Source organism: Staurois parvus, unplaced genomic scaffold (genome assembly GCF_062004578.1).
Source record: "Staurois parvus isolate SC_StPar_1 unplaced genomic scaffold, SC_StPar_1.0 ptg000714l, whole genome shotgun sequence".
Lineage (NCBI taxonomy): Eukaryota > Metazoa > Chordata > Amphibia > Anura > Ranidae > Staurois > Staurois parvus.
This window is the reverse complement of record NW_028318510.1, coordinates 3,378,254-3,400,934: the sequence shown is the minus strand read 5'-3', so window position 1 is coordinate 3,400,934 and position 22,681 is coordinate 3,378,254. Positions and strand designations below refer to the sequence as shown.

Below are 22,681 nucleotides of genomic sequence, written 5' to 3'. Positions count from 1 at the left end.
GGGTATAGTCATAGCATATTGTACCTACCCAAGCTTCAACATGTTGATCATGTCAAAGTTGACCACATCAAAGACTTTCATTGCTTGGTCATCACCCACTGTGCACAAAAGAGCTCCCTCTGAACTGGCTGCAATGCTTTCTATAACACCTGTATCAAGAGAATAAGAAATCAATTCCACTGTTATAACTGCAAGAACATTTTTATGTACCTAGGGTTGTACCGATACCGGTACCGATACTAAGCATTTGTACAAGTACTTGTACATGTTAAAATGCTCTGATAACTAATACCAATACCTTTGCAGTGCATTTTGACCCCATACTAAATGAATGGGCTCAAATCGCACTTAAAAAAAAAAAAGCATGTGATTTGAACAGGAATGCAGCGCGATTCCTGTCCGAATCACATGCAGTTTCCACCACCACTCCTATGTGAACCTAGACTTGTCACAGTGACTTCAGCCTGGGTTCACCCAGGAGCGGTGGGGGAAACCACATGTGATTCAGACAGGAATCGCCCCGCATTCCTGCTGAAATCACATGCAATTCTTTGCAGTGAGATTTGAGCCTATTCATTATGTATAGGCTCAAATTGCACCGCAAAGGTATCGGTAATTGGTATCGGTGAGTACTTAAGCACAAGTATCGGTACTCGTACACACCGGTAAACAAAAAAAAAACAAAACATGTATTGGTGCATCCCTATATGTAACGTACCAAATATCAAGAACTAACTACTATGCATGTATACAAGTCGGGGTTACTGCACACATCAAATGGATCCAACTACCCCCGTTTGCACATGTTGTATATTCCTTTAAAGTAGACTTAAAAGTAGCATATCAAGACAGAAACATGAAAGCAGCCATTCCATTGACGACTTTTTTTTCATAAAAATGCTGATTCTAGAGTAGGTATGTTAATATTTCTTTCCTTGCCTATGTCACAGAGCTTGAGCAAGCACCTGCATACCACGTGCTATCTTTTTGCTACATCTTTTACATATCACCCGTCAAGAAAATGGTTGTAGGTCACACCAGCATCACATACTTCACAACCCATCCTTCCCGAGATGCCAGAGAAACAGTCAAATAGTATTAAAGCACATAGGGCAAGTGAGCTTTAATATATTTGAGCCCCTCATGACATCCTGTCAGACAAAAAATGCTGGGCAAAGCTTCTGACATTGAGCGATTGACGTTACTAACTGAACAAACTTCCCTGTGATTAGACTGAATTGAGGAAACTAATCCTACAACTATTCAGGTGGAGTGCTTGGGTCTTGGAATCACAACAGTGATTATACTTTGATACAAACAGGTGCGATATTTGGTAAGGCAGCACTTTCCTTACTTCATTGATGTGATTCACACTGTCAAGATCTCATACACAATGAACATTCTTCATGTCTAAATTAAATTACTCTGCTGTGTTCACCGATCCTTGGTGGTTTTGAATAATGAAGACTTGGAAGATTTTTGTCTATGTATGTTTATATACATTAACGATGCTTTATTTTGTAAAGGATAGCATTTCACATGATATGCTTATAATGCTGGGGGGGAGATTTACTAAAACTGGAGCTCCAAGAATGTAGTGCACCTGTGCATAGTAACCAATCAGCTTCCAGGTTTTATTGTCAAAGCATAAATGAACAAGCTGATGTTAGAAGCTGATTGGCTACTATGCACAGCTGCGTCAAATTCTGTGTGCTCCAGTTTTAGGCTTCTTTCACACTGATCCGCAGAAAGAACTATCACAGATCTGTAGCAAATTTTTTTGTAACGCACCAAAAATGCAGCAAGCGGGATTTAAAAAAAAAAAAACATGTACTAGACCCGCAATGGATCAGTGTGAATAGTTCTATAGAAATACATGGTCACGTGTTTTTCTTGCAAAAGTGGAAGAAAAATGGATCAGTGTGAAAGCAGACTTAACCGCTTCCTGACCACCTATAGCAGATATACTGCTACAGGGCGGCAGGGGTGTGCAAAATAACGTATATATATATGCCATTCGCGGCTGCCTATCACCAGGTCCCGGCCGGTGATTACCCGCTGGCGCCTGGTGATTACCCAGCATCTCCAATGGGGAGGAGGACGGCTTTGTTCACTAACAGTCCTCCTCCCTATCAACTCGGGCACACTGCTCTGGATGGCTGTGCACAGCCCCCTATTTAAAAACACTCCCTGCACACAATTAACCCTTTGATCTCTCTTCATGTTAACCCCTTCCTGCCCAGTGCCATTAGTACAGTGTCAATGCTTTTTTTTTAGCACTGATCACTGTATTGGTGCCGCTGAGGATGTCAGTGACACCAAGTCAGTTCCCCCCAGTGTCAGAATGCCCGCTGCAGTTCTATCTCTGATTACTAGCAAAAGTTAAAAATTGAAAAAAAATTCCGGTATCTATACTGCCATTTGTAAACACTATAACTTTCACGTAAACCAATTAATTTACACGTATTGAGATTTTTTTTTTTTTAGCAAAGACATATAGCAGAATACATTTTGGTGTAAATTTATAACGAAATTAGATTTTTACATTTTTTTTTACTGGACATGTTTAACAGCAAAAAGTCAAAAATATTGTTTTTTTTCTCAAAATTGTCGGTCTTTTTTTTTTTTTGTAGCACAAAAAAAAAATGCACAGGTGATCAAACTCCCAAAAGAAAGCTCAACTCGTGGAGACAAAAAGGGCCGTAAATTTCATTTGGGTGCAGCGTTGCATGACCGCGTAATTGTCATTTAAAGTAACGCAGCGCCGTAACGCAAAACAATAGCCTGGAAGGGGGGGGGGCAAGTGGTTAATAAATCTCCCCCTAGATGTTTTTTGAACACAGGATTTTTCATTTCATAAACAAGTTTTGATTGCAACACCTGATGTAACACCTGGTATCTTGTTTTGAATACAGGACTTTTTTTCCGCTTTGAATGTAATACTTTATGCTTTAATTATAACATTTAGTTTATGCTGGGACACTTCAAGTTTTTACCTTAAAAGGCAACAGAAAGCCCTAAATTTTACATACAAAATATTCTAAAACCTTTATCACTGAAAGAGTCAAATCTTTACTTCTTCATAGTACTGTTACTAGTATCCTAGTATCTTCTTCAGTACCCGTTTGCCACAAATGTTCCAAAACACACAAAGGAAATGCATGCTAAGATTTATTTGTTTAATATGAAATAATTAATAAAACCAATTTACTTAAATGACTCCGGAAATGTTTCACAAACTCAATTCCTTCTTCCACTTTTTTCCAGAACTTCACATGTCCATCATGGCTTGCAGTTATGACGAAGTCTGTCCTGTTTAAAAAAAAAAATATGATCCACATTGATTACTTGTTATCTGAAGAAGATAAAAACCAGTCTAACACTTACTATAAAGACAGGACTCACTTACTTGGTGCAAACAATGTGGGTGATAACATCCCGATGCATGTAGCTGCGTTCATACATTGAAGCACTTGGCAGGTTGTCCAAGTAAACATGCTCAAACTCTAGAACTGGAGCGAAGGTAAAATCTATTACATAAACTTTGCTACTAAAAACATCTGTTAAATTTGCTATATCCACTTTTCTGGCAAATTTGATATTGTTAACCAGCTAAAGACACTAGGCAAATCCTCATCTTATACCTACGCATGCTGCTGATGCGACTTGAAACAATCTGTTAGCAGAATTTGTGCTCTGCAACTCATAGTTGCTCTCAGTTAATTCAACTATGATTGATAATACAGCTGTTCCCCCAATGTTTTGTAAGATGTAAATGAGTGCCGTGTATACCACAGTACAGCTTAAAACAGAAGGTACCCTTGTGTCATTCTATCATATACCCCAAAAAGAAGAGTAGTCCTTTTTTCAGGACAGCGGGCAAAGCCATACAAATCATCACTTTTCACCCCTTTAGCAAGATACACATTCAGAACCACTGGAGTACAGTGCAAAATACAGTCTAATATTATAGAGACATTTCTTCCAAATTGCATACAGCTGTTTGGGGCTATTTGGCCCCCATCAGTGCAGCGTATGGAAACCTTGGTTTTTCTGGAGTAGGGCTTAGAATCCAATGAGACAATATAAACATAACCTATAGGCCCCTTTCACATGGGTGTTCCATTTGTCCGTTTTTTTTTATCCATCCATTGATGGATAAAAAACAGACATTAATACATCTCTATGGAAAAACGGATGATCATCTGTTTTCATCTGCGTCCGTCAACATCTGTTTTTTTTAAACGGATCAAAGCCCTATTTTTGTTGCATTAAAAAAACAGAATGGACAAAAAACAGATGTAAAACGGACAGTCTGTTTTTGCGTTGGCAGTGTGTGTAAATAACTATGTAAAAACAATCCATTTTTTCTTCAAACAAATGTGACTGACCTGATAAAACTAAGAGAACGTCCATGGAAAAGAACCCATATGATTAGGCTGTTTTCACACGGGTCAGTTTTTGTTCCATTTATGTAAAAAGAAAAAAAAAAAAACGTGTGACCATGTATTCCTATGAAACTCTTCACACTAATTTGTTGTGGGTCAGGTGTGTTTTTCCAAGATCTGCTTGCTGAATTTTTGGTGCAGGTTCGGTCCCCCGTAAAGAAAAAAAATAAAGAAAAAACGCACCTACCCATTGACGTCAATGAAAAATGTGGCAAAAAGGCATAAAAACATGCGGTGCGTTATTGGTGCAGTTTTTTAGTCACAAGTCATGTTAAAAATGCACAAAAAAAAAAAAAGTGTGAAAGTGGCCTTAGTGCCCGTTCACATATATGCTGACTGGATGCGCGTGAACTGCATCCAATCTGCATGAAATTTAAAAAAAAAAATAAATTTGCTTCCTTTGGTGCCTGTTCACACATATGTTCGGTGCACATTCAGTGCGATTTTAAAAAGAGTCATGTCTGATTTCTGAGCAGTGCAGTCAGGTTCAGATGCGGATTACAGGTCTATTGACTTCTATGGGAAACATTTCTAAACCGCACATATGTGAACAGGATAAGAACCTGAGCTAATCCTGTCCTGAACCTGATGTATGTCTGACGTGTGTTAATCAGCTCTGTCTCTAAAATGTAACACACGGATACAATGTTTCAGTCTGCAGCTAACAGTAAGGCACCTTTCACACAGGCATTCTGATCAGGTCCGCCCTATGGACAGGTGGGTGTAAACAGATATGTGTCTGTTTACACCCACCTTCCTCTGAGTCCGTCCATTTCCAGATAAATAAACGGAAAAAAAATGTGTCCTTTTCTGTTTTTTCGGACTAAATCAGAGGTAGCCATATGTAAACAGACAGCATTCCAGTCCATTTATACCAGGCCTCCCCTAAAGCTGACAGGGGTCTGCCCACTCAGGTCATGTGATCTCCCGTGTCAGCCAGCGGCGGCTGCAGGGGAGCTGGATCACGTGACTGAACCAGGCTGAAAATAGGCAAGCACATATACATTTTTCTTACACGTTAATCAGCATTAGGTGTTGGGGGAGTTTTAAGGCTAGTTAAGATGAAGCTAGAATTCCACTTTAACTTTCAATAAAAACTTACCGAAACACAAACAATGGTAAGCAGAATTGCTACTAAAAATACACATGTATAAAAGAAAAATAAACAAACAATAACGTCATGCACATTGAGGAGAAACAAATACTGTAATCAGCTGAACAATAAACACTTTGGACTCTCAGCCTGGGTTCACACTTGTGCAGGGCGGCATATCGCATTTGGATCGCACAGGAACCGCACCGTACTCCTGCGCAAATCACATGAAAATTCTGTGCAGTGTGATTTGAGACAAACATGTTGCATGACTCAAAATCGCACTGCATCCGCACCAAAAAGGTGCAGGACCCTTTTTTTTTTAAAAAAACACACACACCCGCAGAGATTCGCATGAACGGAGTGCAATTGTGATGTGGTGCGGAATTCACACAGAAACTAGTGCGAATTCCGCACCAGTGTGAACCCAGGCTCAAGGATTTTTCATTTGGCCCTGTGACCTCTTACACTTGGATGTCTCAATTTTGTCTACATTTTGATAACCAGCAAAAATCTGTGTGCATTGCCCCTCTTCCACTACCTCTTAGGTTTTTACTACTGTTTGTGGTCCTATTAGGAAGATTCACCCACTCGATTTGTCCAGTTCATCAATATCACCAATAGTGATGAGCTCAGGCATGTTTGGACATGAGTCTGAACCCGCCTGAGCTGTCTTACCAGGCAGCTGTCAAAGCTGACAGCCAATCATAGGTGGTGGAGACTTTTGCTGACCGCAGCCCCACGTAGACAAGGGGTGTGTATACATGCAGCCATGGAGAAAGGAATTTCTCCAATACTTTGACAGTTTCCCAGTGAGACAGCTCAGGCAGGTTTGGACTTGTGTCCAAACATACTTCTGCTCACTACTAATTATAGAGGAATTGAAAGAGTTGAAGAAATTCCAAAATTTTGGGTAACCAGAAGAGAAATAGAGGGAGAAAAATCTTCCAATGGGGTCACTAGTTCTGGTGACAACAAGGATTTCTTTTAATTGGGGGATTTCCAATCACTTCCTGTTGTGGCTATGGGACAAGAAATCTCCCTGATAGGACAGAGATGGTAAAAAATTCTGACAGTAGTTATAACCCTCCCTTACTCTATCCATAATGCAAAAGAACATTTTCTTCCTTTAGTTCTACTTTAAAGTGGTATTATTATTATACAGTATTTAGCGCCAGTATTTAGTATTTAGTTTGCTCAGCGCTTTACAATTTAAAGGGAGACAATACAGCAACAATACAGTTCAATACAAGAGGGTTAGGAGGGCCCTGCTCCTTGGAGCTTACAATCTAAGAGGGAGGGGCTGGTGGTACAAAAGGTAATAACTGTGGGGGATGAACTGATAGGAGAAATAGAGGATTTGATTATTAGCTGAAGGCAGGATAGGTTTCCCTGAAGAGAGAGGTTTTCAAAGAGCGCCTAAAAGTGGGCAGAGTAGGCGATAGATTGGGGTAGAGAGTTCCAGAGGATGGGAAAGGCTCTGGAGAAGTCCTGGAGAGGAGCATAGGAGGAGCAGGAGACAAGGGAGCTAGACAGCAGGAGGAGAGGACTGTTTGGGTGATATTTGAAGACAAGATTGGTGATGTGATTTGGGTCAGAGTTATAACAGTGGCTTTATATGTTACTGTTAATGTTTTGAATTTTGTTGGGCAATGGAAAGCCAATGGAGGGATTGGCAGACATGGAACGGTTGGTAAGGTGGAGGAGTCTGGCAGCAGCAACATGATAGACTGAAAAGGGGATATCCTGTGATGAGGTAGGCCAATGAGGAGAGAGTTACAATAGTCAAGGCGCGAGATAACCAGGGAGGGAATAAGTTGCTTAGTGGTTTCAGCGTTTAAAAACGGGCGTATCTTGGAGACGTTACGGAGGTGAAGTCTACAAGATTTGGCCAGTGATTGGACTTGAAGAAGTCAGGGGAGGGGGAACAGGCTAGAGGGAATATTATGAGCTCAGTTTTAGAAAGATTTAGTTTGAGGAAGTGGAGTGACATTCATGCTGATATGTCACTTAGTAGGTTAGTAATGCGAGAGGAGACTGAAGGGGTGAGATTAGGAGTAGAAAGATAGATTTTTGTGTCATCAGCATAGAGATGGTACTTAAAGCCATGGGAGTTTATCAAGTGACCAAGGGAGGAGGTGTAGCTGGAGAAGAGAAGGGGTCCAAGGACAAAACCTAGGAGGGACCCCTGAAGAAACAGGAAGTGGAGAGGAGAGAGTTATAGGGAACGCTGAAGGAGCGCTGAGATAGGTAGGAGGAGAACCAGGAGAGAGCAGAGTGTCGGAGGCCAAGAGAGTGGGGTTTTTTTTTTTTTTTTGAGGAGTAGGGAATGGTCAACAGTATCAAAAGCCACAGAGAGGTCAAGTAGTAAGAGTATGGAGCAGTGTCCATTGGTTTTAGCAGTTAGTAGATTATTAGTGAGTTTAGTAGGGCAGTTTCAGTGGAATGAACGAAAGCCAGGTAAACGGGAGAAGGGTCTTAAGTTGCTTAGGTTGGTGGGGTCCAGTGAGGGCTTTTTAAGTATGGGAGGGATCTGTGCATGCTTTAGAGGGGAGGGGAAGGTGTCAGTAGAGAGGGAGAGACTGAAGATGTGAGTGAGCATAGGATAGAAGAAGAGGGTGACTGTAGTAGTTGTGAGGGAACAGGATCCAGGGGGCAAGTGGTGAGATGGGCTTTGAGAAAACTTTAGTTATCTCTTTGGTAGTAGCAAGGCCAAAAGAGGAAAGTGTTGAGGGAGGTTTAGTATAAGGTATGTTAAGTGGGATAAATTCTGTGCAGTGGAAACGCCCCCACGAATTACATCAATCTTGTTTTTGAAATGATTAGCAATCTCGTAAGCAGTGAGTGAGGTGCTGGGTGGAGGTGGCGGAGGAGAAAGTAGAGAGTTAAAATTAGAGAAAAAACGATGAGGACTGGATGGCAAGCTATTAAAAAGAGTGACAAAGTAGGCTTGCTTGGCAGCATGGAGGGAGGAATTGTAATTTAAGAAAGACGATATCGGGTGAATGCTTACTGGGATTTGCTTTTACGCCATAATTGCTCCAGTGCACAGCTATGTCTCTTAAGATTTCTGGTGTCGTCAGTCTGCCAAGGTTGTAATGGTTGGGGTCTGATACTTCGAGTAGTTAGAGGAGCAAGTGAGTCTAGTGTGGATGAAACCAGAAGTGGCCAGGTCAGGGCAGGACAGGGGAGAGATTCTGTCATAGAGGTGGTCAGTTGCAGAGTAGAAAAGAGAAGGCTTAAAGTTGTGAAGGTTTCTGTGAGTAATTGTTTGCTGCTTGGAGGGATAAGTGTTTGAAGAGGAGGACATTGTGAAGATGATGAGATTGTGATCAGAGAGAGGAAAGGGGACGTTTGTAAGGTTATAGGGAGTGCAACGATGGGAGAAGACAAGGTCTAATGTATTTTCAATAGAGTGAGTGAAGGACTGTGTCCATTGTGTTAAGGCAAAAGATGAGGTTAAGTTGAAGAGTTGGGATGTAGCTGGGTTGTTAAAATAACCAAGAATGATAATGGGTATTTCAGAGGAGAGAAAGTAGGGTAGCCAGACAGAGAAATGAGATTTTGAGAACAGAGGATACTAATATGAAAAGGAGGGGTAAAGGGGGCATATTAAAAAGGTAGACAGAGTGGGAATCAGACTTGTAGGAGATGTTTCCCATGACATTTTGCTTGTATTCCATCCAGAGTGCAGTAGGGTTCTTTGTCGTATCTTCTTGCTGCTTTAGTTCAACTGCTGTGTTCAACTGCTACTTCAAACTTACGCTGTAAAATGCCCTGTGACTGTACTCCCTTTTGTGACCCACATAAGCTGGTCCAAATTTAAAGGGAGATGATCAAATGAGGAATCCTTACCCATCCCAATTAGTTACTGATAAGGAACTCATGAATTGAAAGGGGGGGAATGATCACAGACAGGCCAGTCATAAAAGATGATTGATTCTCTGATCACAGAGAGGCAAAAAGGAGGAGAGAATCAATCAGGACAAACAGACAAAATTATATAGACTAATTATCCTACATTTTGCAGATAATCAATGCATAGCAGTGAGACAGTTTCATATGGATGAGACAGCAGCATTTACCCTAAGTTGTGCAGATAGTCAATGCATAAAGCGGTAGTAAAGACTTAAAGAAAGAAAAAAAATATCCAGCCCCTCTGCAGGTTAAAGCATAGGTTCACCTTCTGGAGCATGATACACATTACACTCATATTTAGGGTGTAATGTGTAAGCAGCTCAAGATCTGCTCACCCCCACCAATTTTCTGATCCCCAAACCCCCCCTCCCTGTGACAGCACTGGGGGATCCTCTCCCGCAACCACAGTCACATTTTAAAAACCGCACAGCTGTGAAGGGGTTCTGCTCCCACACAGCCTTGTCATTTATTCACAGGAATAGCTCCATGAAAAACTACAAGAACACTCTGCCACTGCAGCAGACATTCTTGAAGTCTGAATAGGTTGCTCAGCACACTGCTTAGTATGTTTGAAGTTTATCTAGTCTTCCTCTAGCTTTGTAATTAAATGCCTGTATAAGCACAAAGCTAGGGGACGATTGTGCAGGAGCCTGACATTGTACCCAAGATCTGCTGATTGCAGGTGCAATGCTCTGCAGGCTCCATTAAAAAAATACAAAAAAAAAACTAAATGAAAAAACTACAACCTGAAAAAAAGTGTAGTTATAATTTAGTAAAAGGTGAACCTATCCTTTAACCCTTTTGCTGCCAGGTCTGTATGTCGTACGAACTTTACAGCGGGCGAGTTTTTATACACAATCCGATGGCTGCAGCCAATGGGATTGCGTATAAAACTGACAAGCAGACTCCTGCCTGTCAGGTGGAAGTAGTTGGCGGGCTGCACTGCTGCCCAATTGTTTCCACACACACCCCCGGTAATGGCACCTTCCCGCCATGTATTCTAAGCTCCGCTTGCTAATCTGTGGGCCAGGGGCAGATATAGCTGGTACCAGCAAGTAGAGGAGAGCAGATGTGTGCGTCTTCTTGCTGTGACCCGGAAAGTGGCATGTATGACGTCACTTCCAGGTCCCTGTATCAGTTTCCCTGGCCTGAGAACAGACTGGGAGTAATGTGTTGCAATGTGATCTGCATTGCAATACATTCAGTGGAGTCCAGAGGAGACATGCAGGGTCTTTTAGCCATGCACACCGGAGTGAGAGCAATAATTCTAGCACAAGACCTCCTCCATAACACTAAACTGATGACCTATAGGGGCTTTTGAAGTGTCACCTATAGAAAGTTAAGGCTTTTAAAGTTTGTTGCCATTTCAAAACCCCTGATCCTGCATTCACTATATCTGGTCTCCCACAGTACACAGAACATGGAAAAGCAATTATTTTAGTAAATATAAACTGCTAAATACCTTTTCTCATCAGGAGTATATAGCAATCATATGACTTCTATTAGTGTCCAGCTCAGCACTGGTTAAGGCTTGTAGGAGGAGCTTTCATTCTGCTTTGACTGTCCTACGAGACTGCATAACCCCTGACCCTCTGTCTGGACAGTGCCAATTGGCCCTCTGCTGATCATATGCAGCCTCCCAAAGAAAAGAAAAAAAAAAAACAAAAACAACAAACCTTTCTAGCAATACACCAAACTGAGCATGTGCAGAGTGACTCCTAGAGCTCAGTACTATCAGCAGATGGATTGGGGACAGAAGAAAAAGGGGAGGATCAGAGAAGACAGGTTCAAGCAACTCATCCACCCTACTAACCGTTCCATGTCTGCCAGTCCCTCCACTGGCTTCCCATTGCCCAAAGAATAAAATTCGAAATATTAACAACATATAAAACTAATTATGACTCTGCTCCAAATTACAGCCCCATCTTGTCTCCAAATATTACCCAAACTGTCCTCTTAGCTCCTTTCACGACCTCCTGCTCTCGTCTCCTCCTCCCGTGCTCATATACAAGACTTCTCCAGAGCCTCCCCCATCCTCCGGAACTCTCTACACCAATCTATCCAACTTTCGCCTACTCTGCCCACTTTTCGGCAATCTCTGAAAACCTCTCTCTTCAGGGAATAACCAAATCTTCTATTTCCCCCATCAGTTCATCCCCCCGCAGTTATTACCTTTTGTACCACTAGCCCCTCCCTCTTAGATTGTAAGCTCCAAGGAGCAGGGTCCACCTAACCCTCTTGTATTGAACTGTATCATTGCCGTATTGTCTCCCTTTATATTGTAAAGCGCTGAGCAAACTGTTGGCGCTATATAAATCCTGTATAATAATTAACCCCTCAGGTTCCACAGTGAGTATAACAAGCATGCTTTACTGCATATACAGACTGATTGTACTGTTGTGGGTTTAGTAACACTAAGGTTTGACATGCTGGAGTATCTCTTTACTCGGTGCAACCTTGTCTTTTATATTTTACCAAATTGTAGGCCATTTATTGCGTTTGTTTGCCCTAAAATTCACTTTAGTGTGTTTACTGAAATTCTGCATTTCTTATAACTTTGCGAGTCTATCATGTGACATAAAACATTGGAACTACCACTATTTTATTCTCCAAGGTGTCTGCTTTCAGAAAATATAAGAGTGACTGTAGCTGTCGGTACCAGTGTGAAGGGTACTTTACTATTGTATTACACCTAGCTGACCGGACACTGTAGGACCCTTCAGTCCCTTGTACTGCCGGTCATGCTGGGCCTTGTAGTAGCAGGCAGCCCCTCATGTACCTCTCCTCTTCTTGCTCTGGGACGCCTCTGTAGGGAGCGGTCCTACCCAGCCCTCCTCCGCTTCTTCCTCTTCTCGCTTTTGCGGCTCGTCCTGCCTCGCCCTCTTCTCATCCTCACTGCTAGAACTGGAGGACGATGAAGAGCTACTACTACTACTGCTACTACTCCGGCTTCTCCTCGCCCGCCGCTTCCTCTCCGACATGTTGCTCAGATGATGTCACCAGAATGAGACTGGCAGTACGGGCCGCCGCTGATGACGCCACGACCAATCAGAGGCGGGCGCGGGCTGCTCTGGTCTATGGCCGGAACGTGAGGCTGGTTCACATCATCTTGCCGAATGTGGGGATCTCCAAGCTGGGAAGCGAGCACCTGTAGTTACCATGGTAACGGTCGGCGAATGTGTCAGGGGAGGAGTTACCCCTAGCAACCGCTCAGGGTTTTAGTTTTCCTGACCTGGGTTGGTTGTTATGAGCCAATGTCTGTCTCCAGGTTTTGTTTATGAAATGTACAGAGCATGATGATGACTGCAGCTGACCTCCAGGCTAGGGGAACTCTGTGTGTATGAAGTACAGGGGCTGGACAAAAATATGGAAACACTTCATGATTTGCAGGTGTGAAAGTGATGAGGTGTTTGGCGTTGAAAATGGAAGTGATGGAGTTCTTTTGCTTCTGCTGTGTGATGAGACACCCAGCTAAGAGGTGGGAAGCCGTACTTTCATCCTTCCCTGCTAGTAATACGGAGTCCTGTCAGCTTACTGAGTGTCAACAAGGGCAGATGGTTGGTGCTGCTTAGCTGGTACCTCTGTGACTGAAGTTGCCAATGTATTTGCCATGTCGTGAGGTACAGTATGAAAGGTTATGGCGGCATATGCAGTTTCCAGGAAAAACGTCATCTGATGAGCATAAGCGTGGTGGACATGGTCAGCTGACCGAAAGAGACAAAAGGACATTGCGCAGGATTGTGACCCGGAATAAGAAAACAACTGCTGCAAAAGTGACCGCAGAGCTCAATCTCAGTCTTACCCCTAGATCACATATCCATGTACCTGTGGGACGCATTTTGTGCGGGCACGAGAGCCCATTCATTTGAATGGACTCCCATGCCCCGGGACACGCAGGAAAGAAGTCCCTGCACTTCTTTGGAAACCGCAGCCTGTACGGGAACCTCGATTTCCAGTGCGGATGGAGTGCCATTAGAATGAATGGCACCTGCCCGCGGGTCCGCATTCTGCTGTGTAGATGGTGCGGCTGCACGGATTTTTGTGCGGATCTGCAACTGCACCACCCACACAGATGTGAACCTAGCTTTCCAATGCCTGTGTCCACAAAAACTGGGGGGGAACTGCCTAAGAAAATTTACCCCCTGTTCACATCTATGCGGCCGTGCCGGCCGCCTTTTGCACGGGCACGAGAGCCCATTCATTTGAATGGACTCCCGTGCCCGTGACACGCAGGGAAGAAGTCCTCATGAAAACGTAGTCCTCATGGGAACCTCGGATCTCAGTAAGGTTGTATTTTCCAGTGCGGGCAGCGTGCCATTAGAACTAATGGCACCCGTCCGAGGGTCTGCATTTCTCTCTGCGGGTGGTGCGGCTGCACAGATTTTCGTACGGATCCGCAGCAGCACCACCTGCACAGATGTGAACCTAGGGTCACAGGTGAGCTGCAACTGGCAAACCACTAGTGACTGATATTAAGTCCTCATGCACACTGGACATTTTTACAGTGTCTGTTTTTGGCTTTTGATTTTTTTTTCTACAGCCAGTAAACTCCCCAGCATGTTATCCTGTGTGTCCATGCACACATAGACTGTAATCAGCATTTTTTGGCTGGAAAAACCCCCCAGAACTAGTGGGTTTCTAGAAGAGTTTTTTAGCTGTAAAAACGCTCTAACGCTGAAAAATGTAGCAAACCGGCATTTATAGATTTGTTTTGAGCAAAAAACCGCAAACGCTAATGCAAAAACGGTGAAAAACTCACATTTTTAACATGACTTTACACAGCTGACGTTACTTGCGTCATTAAAACGCCCCGTGTGTATGGAGCCTAATGCTCAGAAGAGGAGAGAGTAGTGCAACACCCATAAATCGTGGACTGTCGATGAATGGACGACTGTAATCTGGTCCAATGAATCGAGCTTCACACTGTTGCCAACAACCGAACCTCTTTACGTTTGGTGAACACTGACACTTACGAACAGGACTGTCTTGTGCCAACGGTAAAGCATGGTGTTGGCGCAATTACGGTTTGGGCAGCCATATCTTGGTATTCTGCAGGCCCCATCATCACCTTGAAAGGTAGAGTCACTGCCAGCGACTGTACAAATTTGACTGACCATGTGCACCCCATGGTGTAGGCATTGTTTTCCGAAGACAGCGCCATTTACCAAGAGGATAATGCTCTGATTCACACAGCTGGTGTTGTCAAATCATGGCTTGATGAGCATGCCCCCTTATATTGGTGATCAGTGGGAAGAATGCCCCCTTATATTGGTGGTCAGTGGGAAGAATGCCCCCTTATATTGGTGATCAGTGGGAAGAATGCCCCCTTATATTGGTGATCAGTGGGAAGAATGCCCCCTTATATTGGTGATCAGTGGGAAGAATGCCCCCTTATATTGGTGATCAGTGGAAAGAATGCCCCCTTATATTGGTGGTCAGTGGAAAGAATGCTCCTTATATTGGTGATCAGTGGAAAGAATGCCCCCTTATATTGGTGATCAGTGGGAAGAATGCCCCCTTATATTGGTGGTCAGTGGGAAGAATGCCCCCTTATATTGGTGGTCAGTGGAAAGAATGCCCCCTTATATTGGTGATCAGTGGAAAGAATGCTCCTTATATTGGTGATCAGTGGAAAGAATGCCCCCTTATATTGGTGGTCAGTGGGAAGAATGCCCCCTTATATTGGTGGTCAGTGGGAAGAATGCTCCTTATATTGGTGATCAGTGGAAAGAATGCCCCCTTGTATTGGTGGTCAGTGGAAAGAATGCCCCCTTATATTGGTGGTCAGTGGAAAGAATGCCCCCTTATATTGGTGATCAGTGGGAAGAATGCCCCCTTATATTGGTGGTCAGTGGGAAGAATGCCCCCTTATATTGGTGGTCAGTGGGAAGAACGTCCCCTTATATTGGTGGTCAGTGGGAAGAATGCCCCGTTATATTGGTGATCAGTGGGAAGAATGCCCCCTAATATTGGTGATCAGTGGGAAAAATGCCCCCTTATATTGGTGATCAGTGGGAAGAATGGTCCTTACATTGGTGGTCAGTGGGAAGAATGTTCCTTATATTGGTGATCAGTGGGAAGAATGCTCCTTATATTGGTGATCAGTGGGAAGAATGCCCCCTTATATTGGTGATCAGTGGAAAGAATGGCCCCTAATATTGGTGGCCAGTGGAAAGAATGCCCCCTTATATTGGTGATCAGTGGAAAGAATGGCCCCTAATATTGGTGGCCAGTGGAAAGAATGCCCCCTTATATTGGTGGCCAGTGGAAAGAATGTCCCCTTATATTGGTGATCAGTGGAAAGAATGGCCCCTAATATTGGTGGCCAGTGGAAAGAATGCCCCCTTATATTGGTGATCAGTGGGAAGAATGCCCCCTTATATTGGTGATCAGTGGGAAGAATGCCCCCTTATATTGGTGATCAGTGGAAAGAATGGCCCCTAATATTGGTGGTCAGTGGAAAGAATGGCTCCTTATATTGTTGGTCAGTGGAAAGAATGCCTCCTTATATTGTTGGTCAGTGAAAAGAATGCCTCCTTATATTGTTGGTCAGTGGGAAGAATGCCCCCTTATATTGGTGATCAGTGGAAAGAATGCCCCCTTATATTGGTGATCAGTGGAAAGAATGCCCCCTTATATTGGTGATCAGTGGAAAGAATGCCCCCTTATATTGGTGATCAGTGGAAAGAATGCCCCCTTATATTGGTGATCAGTGGGAAGAATGCCCCCTTATATTGGTGGTCAGTGGGAAGAATGCCCCCTTATATTGGTGGTCAGTGGGAAGAACGTCCCCTTATATTGGTGGTCAGTGGGAAGAATGCCCCGTTATATTGGTGATCAGTGGGAAGAATGCCCCCTAATATTGGTGATCAGTGGGAAAAATGCCCCCTTATATTGGTGATCAGTGGGAAGAATGGTCCTTACATTGGTGGTCAGTGGGAAGAATGTTCCTTATATTGGTGATCAGTGGGAAGAATGCTCCTTATATTGGTGATCAGTGGGAAGAATGCCCCCTTATATTGGTGATCAGTGGAAAGAATGGCCCCTAATATTGGTGGCCAGTGGAAAGAATGCCCCCTTATATTGGTGATCAGTGGAAAGAATGGCCCCTAATATTGGTGGCCAGTGGAAAGAATGCCCCCTTATATTGGTGGCCAGTGGAAAGAATGCCCCCTTATATTGGTGATCAGTGGAAAGAATGGCCCCTAATATTGGTGGCCAGTGGAAAGAATGCCCCCTTATATTGGTGATCAGTGGGAAGAATGCCCCCTTATATTGGTGATCAGTGGGAAGAATGCCCCCTTATATTGGTGATCAGTGGAAAGAATGGCCCCTAATATTGGTGGTCAGTGGAAAGAATGGCTCCTTATATTGTTGGTCAGTGGAAAGAATGCCTCCTTATATTGTTGGTCAGTGAAAAGAATGCCTCCTTATATTGTTGGTCAGTGGGAAGAATGCCCCCTTATATTGGTGATCAGTGGAAAGAATGCCCCCTTATATTGGTGATCAGTGGAAAGAATGCCCCCTTATATTGTTGGTCAGTGGAAAGAATGCCTCCTTATATTGTTGGTCAGTGGAAAGAATGCCTCCTTATATTGTTGGTCAGTGGGAAGAATGCCCCCTTATATTGTTGGTCAGTGGAAAGAATGCCCCCTTATATTGGTGATCAGTGGAAAGAATGCCTCCTTATATTGTTGGTCAGTGGAAAGAATGCCCCCTTATATTGGTGATCAGTGGAAAGAATGCCTCCTTATATTGTTGGTCAGTGGAAAGAATGCCTCCTTTACCCCTCTCCCTGACCGGGCCATTTTTTGCAATACGGCGCTGTGTTACTTTAACTGACAATTGCGCAGTCATGCAATGCTGTACATAAATAAAATTTGTAGTTTTTTTTCCCCACAAATAGAGCTTTCTTTTAGTGGTATTTGATCACCCCTGTGTTTTTTATATTTTGCTCTATAAATGAAAAAACACTGACATATTTAAAAATAAAAGAATTCTTTTTACTTTCTGCTATAAAACATATCCAATAAAAAATTTTAAAATCAATTTCTTCTTAAATATAGGCCAAAATGTATACTGCTACATATCCTATATTTCCTGTGATGGAAATGCTAAATTACATTTATATATGAAATTTTTGTACAGAATGTTCGCCCTTTAGCAGTAAATTTGCTATAGGGCTGAGGCCAAGTGGTTAAGGAGAAGAATGCTAGTTACATTGGTGGTTAGTGAGCAGAATTCTCCTTACATTGGTGACCAGTAGGAGAATGCTCCTTGCATTGATTGTTAAAGGGTAGAATACCCCTCTACCTGTGCAGAAGTTCCATACACCTGTGCTCACTGCTGACATTGTGTGAGTGCAGACATGCCCCAGATAGAAATGTCATGGTAGATAGCATGAGACTTCCCCTGCTGCTGACATCAGGGATGTGGGGTGGGAACGCTATAGTCTACAAAGTGTCACAGCTTTATTTGTGTGCAGGGGGACAGCTGAGCTGTCAGTAATAAAAGTAACCCATTTTATAGTCCATTAACCACCTCCCGCCCGCCATATAGTAATGTGATGGATGCAGGGTGGTTCTCTCGTTCTGGGAGGACGTCATATGATGTTCTTCCATTCTCCACATTCGTGGGTCAGGGAGCGCACAGCGTGGCGATCGGCAGTGCGCTGTGTCCCTTGGACACAGCGGATCACCGATTACGGAAAGAGCCAAAGATGTCGGCTCGGTCATGTGATCAGCTGTGTCCAATCACAGCTGATCACATGTAAACAGGGAAATGCCGGTCCTCACGCTGACAGCTCGTGAGGAGAGGAGAGCCGGTAATCGGCTTTCCGCGGAGGGGACATGTACACAGATCATCAGTGCACTGATGATCAGTGTGCCCTGATGATCAGTGTAGCCCCAGCAGTGCCACCTGTCAGTGTCCATCAGTGCCTTGTGTCAGTGCTCATCAGTGCCTCGTGCCAGTGCCACATCAATGCCACATATCAGTGCCTACCAGTGCACATCAATGCCACATATCAGTGCCCATCTGAGCTGCCTTTCAGTGTCACCCATCAGTGCCAGTCAGTGCCACCTATCAATGCCTATCAGTGCTGCCTGTCAGTGCCGCCTATCAGTGCCGCGTATCAGTGCTGCCTTTCAGTGCCCATCAGTGATGCCTGTCAATGCCCATTAGTGCCACCCACCAGTGCCTCCTCATCAGTGCCACCTATCAGTGTCCATCAGTGCAGCCTATCAGTACCCATCACGGCAGCCTCATTAGCGCACATCAGTGAAGGAGAAAAATCACTTATTTACAACATTTTATAAAAAAACTAAGAAAAAACTTTTTTTTTTCAAAATTTTCTGTGGTTTTTGGTTTAAGAAAAAATAAAAAACCCAGAGGTGATTAAATACCACCAAAATAAAGCTCTTTCTGTCACAAAAAAATTACAAAAATTTCATATGGGTACAGTGTTGCATGACCGCGCAATTGTCACTCAAAGTGCAACAGAGCTGAAAGCTGGAAATTGGCCTGGGCAGGAAGGGGGTATAAGTGCTCTGTAAGCAAGTGGTTAAATCAGAACGTTACCCATAACAGTTAATATTCTTTAACAAAAGAACATACATTCCACATTAATAATTATTGTACCAAAATTAGTTTGTGCTGTAAACTTCCCCCAGCATTGCTCTTGTTTCTTCTTGCTGGAGCCATTTTTTTTTAAGCCCAAAGCAGTGACTTGCTTACAGAAAATCCTCCCTGTCTTTGTTCTCAAGGATTGTATGTCAGTTTCTGTAATTAAAAGGTGTGCATTTCTAACCTTGATTTGGCTCAGTTAGACAGGAAGGCTGATAGAAGCTTTACAGTGCTGAAGTTAACAGACTGCCTATGAGGTGGAAAAGAGAGAATATCAGAGAGATAAGATAAGACACTATACATGATTAATTTGTTTTGTTCAACCAGAGGGTGGAATAAAAAAGAAATTAATTGATTTCTCCATCCACACATTTGATGTGGCTGGGGGACCCTCTTCTGCTGAGCTACTGTATTCTGCCGGCAGACTACAATGATCAGTGAGTATTGCCAGCTATAGCAGGTGGCACTGAAAGTTTGGGAAAAACCTGACAGGTTGATCAATAGCTCAGGGCTCAAAATTTCAAGTCCTGAGATACTAGCCAGACTTAAGAGTTACTCGCTACCAGTTGCCCCACCCAACCCCTACCATGCTTTGCCCCTAATTCCACCCCTAAACACGCCCTCATAAATTATCTTATGAAATGGCGCTGTTAAATGCTTTATGTAGAATAAAGAAAGGAATAAGGGAAGGAAGGGGAGGGAGGAAAGAAGGAAGAAAGGGAGGAATGGAGGGAAGAGATGGAAGGGAGAGAGAAGAGAGGGAAGGGAGAGAGGAAGGAGGAAAGAAGGGAGGGGGGGAGGAAGGAAGGGAGGAAAAGAAGGGAAGGAAGGTCTCACAGTTTCTCATGGATGGTCCTGGCTCGCATGCACAGTCAGAAGCATCACAGCTGCCAGCTGTTCTGCATACAATTTCCCGCCCACACATCCCCTTCTGCACGGCACAGATTGGAGTGTGGGCAGGCACAAGGGGAGACAGAGCAGATCTAGCCTCTTTCCTCTCCTATTGGTGCGAAGGATGGGAGGAGGCTCTGGGCATGAAGGAGCACACGGGGGGGGCCTGAAAAAAAATGAAGGATTGGGGAAGATCGGTGCAGTGGTGGGGGCAGTTACAAGTAGCGATCCCCCTGTTAAATGATCTGCCAGGTGGTGCCTCAGGCTGCCAACTGACAGACCTACCCAGAGCGTGGGGTCTAAGCCCGGGCTGTGCTTTCACCAGGGGGCTGAGGAGACCTCCGGGGACTTATGCAGGTACCGGGAGAGCCAGATGTGAAGAGGATGGCGGCCCCAGCAGGGTGGTAATGGATCGTGGTCTTGTGGGGGTAAGCGGGGTACAGAATCGGTGGGCAAAGAGTAGTCGGGTCACACGCAGGATCAGCAGGGTAAGTCAGTCCGTAGAATGGTCAGGGCAATCCGGGTCAATCACAGGAGCAGGCAGAGTAGTCAGCGCAATCCGGGTCAATCACAGGAGCAGGCAGCGTAGTCAGGGCAATCCGGGTCAATCACAGGGGCAGGCAGCGTAGTCAGGGTCAAACAGGGTCACTAGACGGGTGCAGGAACTCAGAATCACAGATAGACCTTGCGGCAATCTGTGACAGTGCAGGGTATCTTTAAATAGTGCGCCCTGCACTGTCATTGGCCGGCTAGGACGCGCCCCCGGCTGTCATTGGACGCCTGAGGCGCCCCTGCGGCTCCTACTGTGCATGCGCGGCGTCCTGTCAGCTGCGGCTCGCCGGGACCTAGTGACTGTGTCCCAGCGTGATCTGCCGCCAGTGCGCATGCGCGGGGGAAGGCGCCGCGATCCCGGATTCCGGAGCCGCGATCCCTGACACCCCCTGTATGGCTTTCAGTGAAGCAGCTTCTCCTTTCCCTCCTCTGGCTTTCAGCTGCTTTATTGAAAGCCGTACAGGGAGATTGCTGCTTGTAACTGCCCCCACCGCTGCCCCTCCCACACACTCCTAGTCCCGATGCTGCTTGCCCCCACGTAATTTCTACTCACCCAATGCAAGCGGGCAAGTGGAAATTTTGAGGGCTTAATTAGCTCATACATGCATAGATTTTGGCCAGTCCCTGCTCATCTGGTCAAATTTCGATCCATGATGGCCAGCTTAAGTTTAACTCTTTTGTATCTCCCTGGCAGCAGTTTGTCCTGTCTCCTTTCCTTTCTTTTTCCCTAATCTGTCCTTCCTCGGTACAGTTTGTGTCATTCCTGTTTCCTCCTCTCTCTTCACTAAATCTTTATGCTGTCAGCTGATCGGCCTCCAGTGACTCATTGATTATCGGCACAGTGCCAAGAATACAGGACAACTGAGGCTGTGCAGGGCAGGGTGAGACCGTGTACTACTGGATTTTACATAGTATAAGCACGTATGTTTAATGTTTTACATAGCTATACCTGACTAAATTTCCACTTTAAGCAGGGAAACTATGTGGTAATGACAGTGCCTCTTTAGGTGAGGTAGTTTCACACCTATGTGTGTTTTTTAGCTGCATTGTTATTTCGGTTTTCAGCAAAATACACTTTCCATAGGGATGAATGTTAACCTCCCTGGCGGTATGATTCCTTCCGATTTTTTGTGCTGAAAGCGGTACCATTTTTTCGCATGGAAATAGTTTTTTATTGTAGGCTGTAATTTTTAGGAAAATTTCCCCACAAATCATTATCACTCAATTCTGTAAGTGGTTCTGATTTACTATCGCTGTTCTCTAGCCGGTCTAAAACCGCTTTTGACGTAAAGGGACGCTTTTTGGACGCCATGGACTTTTCTAAGTTTCCAGGCAGAAAGAACAGACAAAATGCAGGCAGGGCGCAGGACAAAGCACTAGGGACAATATGTATGTGAAATGGGATGAAACAGCAATGTTTTACTATTTACAATTGAAAAAAAGAAAAAATTAAAGTTTTTAAATTTTTTAAATTTCCCGCCGCCGGTGGCGCCCGTACGTCCCGACGTCACGGGGACCGGAACACAGAAGCCGGATGCCGGCATCGGCCGGAGGAGATGGCCCGGGACTCTGCAGGGGACACATCGTGGGAACGAAGGACAAGGTAAGTGCTGCAGGGACCCCCAGAGCAGCGCCGCAAGGTAAGCCCGAGTGTAGCTCGGGGTTACCGCTTTTGGTATAGAAATTTTACCCCGAGCTACACTCGGGAAAACCGCCAGGGAGGTTAATGCATATAAAACATTTCCTGAATACAACAAAGCTGTGCTACTCTCATACAATCTGCCGTGTGAAGACTTGTCACATTGCAGGCAGAAATGCAAAGGGTAACTTCTTTGCATCCTCCATGTCAAAGTAAGTTTAAAAAAATAAGTAGCTGAAGTCTCATGTACAACCCAGCTTTTTCTTTAAAAGGCATGTTTGGCCTCAATAACTCCAAAGCCTTCTTCTTGGTTCTTGAGTATGAGTGACCAATGAGGATTGAAGGAGTGAAGCCAAGCCTGGCTTTTAGGTTATGTTTACAATTGCAGGTGGGGGGGGGAAGAAACGCAGTTGAGCCATGTTTTTACTGCCTCCAGCCCCTCACCTTATACTGTAGCATAATGCCTCCTCACTGCCTGTTGTGAGGTGTAACCAAACCCTTACAGGAACCAGTGAA

The 22,681-nt window shown here is 44.3% G+C and overlaps 2 protein-coding genes across 4 annotated transcripts in view; one reads left to right on the top strand and one right to left on the bottom strand.

Annotated features, from left to right (window-relative positions):
• The window catches only part of PPWD1 (peptidylprolyl isomerase domain and WD repeat containing 1), a 39,126-nt gene extending 26,650 nt beyond the window's left edge, over positions 1-12,476 (bottom strand). Inside the window, exons 1-4 of one of the 2 annotated variants that reach the window (XM_089653458.1) lie at positions 12,239-12,476; positions 3,410-3,512; positions 3,212-3,312; positions 29-149 (exon numbers count right to left, since the gene is read on the bottom strand). In XM_089653458.1, coding sequence (XP_089509584.1) covers positions 29-149; positions 3,212-3,312; positions 3,410-3,512; positions 12,239-12,440 — 527 coding nt within the window. In that variant the 5' untranslated portion in view covers positions 12,441-12,476. The remainder of the gene's footprint in view (positions 1-28; positions 150-3,211; positions 3,313-3,409; positions 3,513-12,238) is intronic. The other variant, XM_089653459.1, reaches the window with a different exon arrangement.
• CENPK (centromere protein K) overlaps positions 12,245-22,681 on the top strand; it is an 84,336-nt gene continuing 73,899 nt past the window's right edge. The window contains exon 1 of one of the 2 annotated variants that reach the window (XM_089653461.1): positions 12,245-12,621. In XM_089653461.1, the coding sequence (XP_089509587.1) occupies positions 12,619-12,621 (3 nt within the window). In that variant the 5' untranslated portion in view covers positions 12,245-12,618. The remainder of the gene's footprint in view (positions 12,622-22,681) is intronic. The other variant, XM_089653460.1, reaches the window with a different exon arrangement.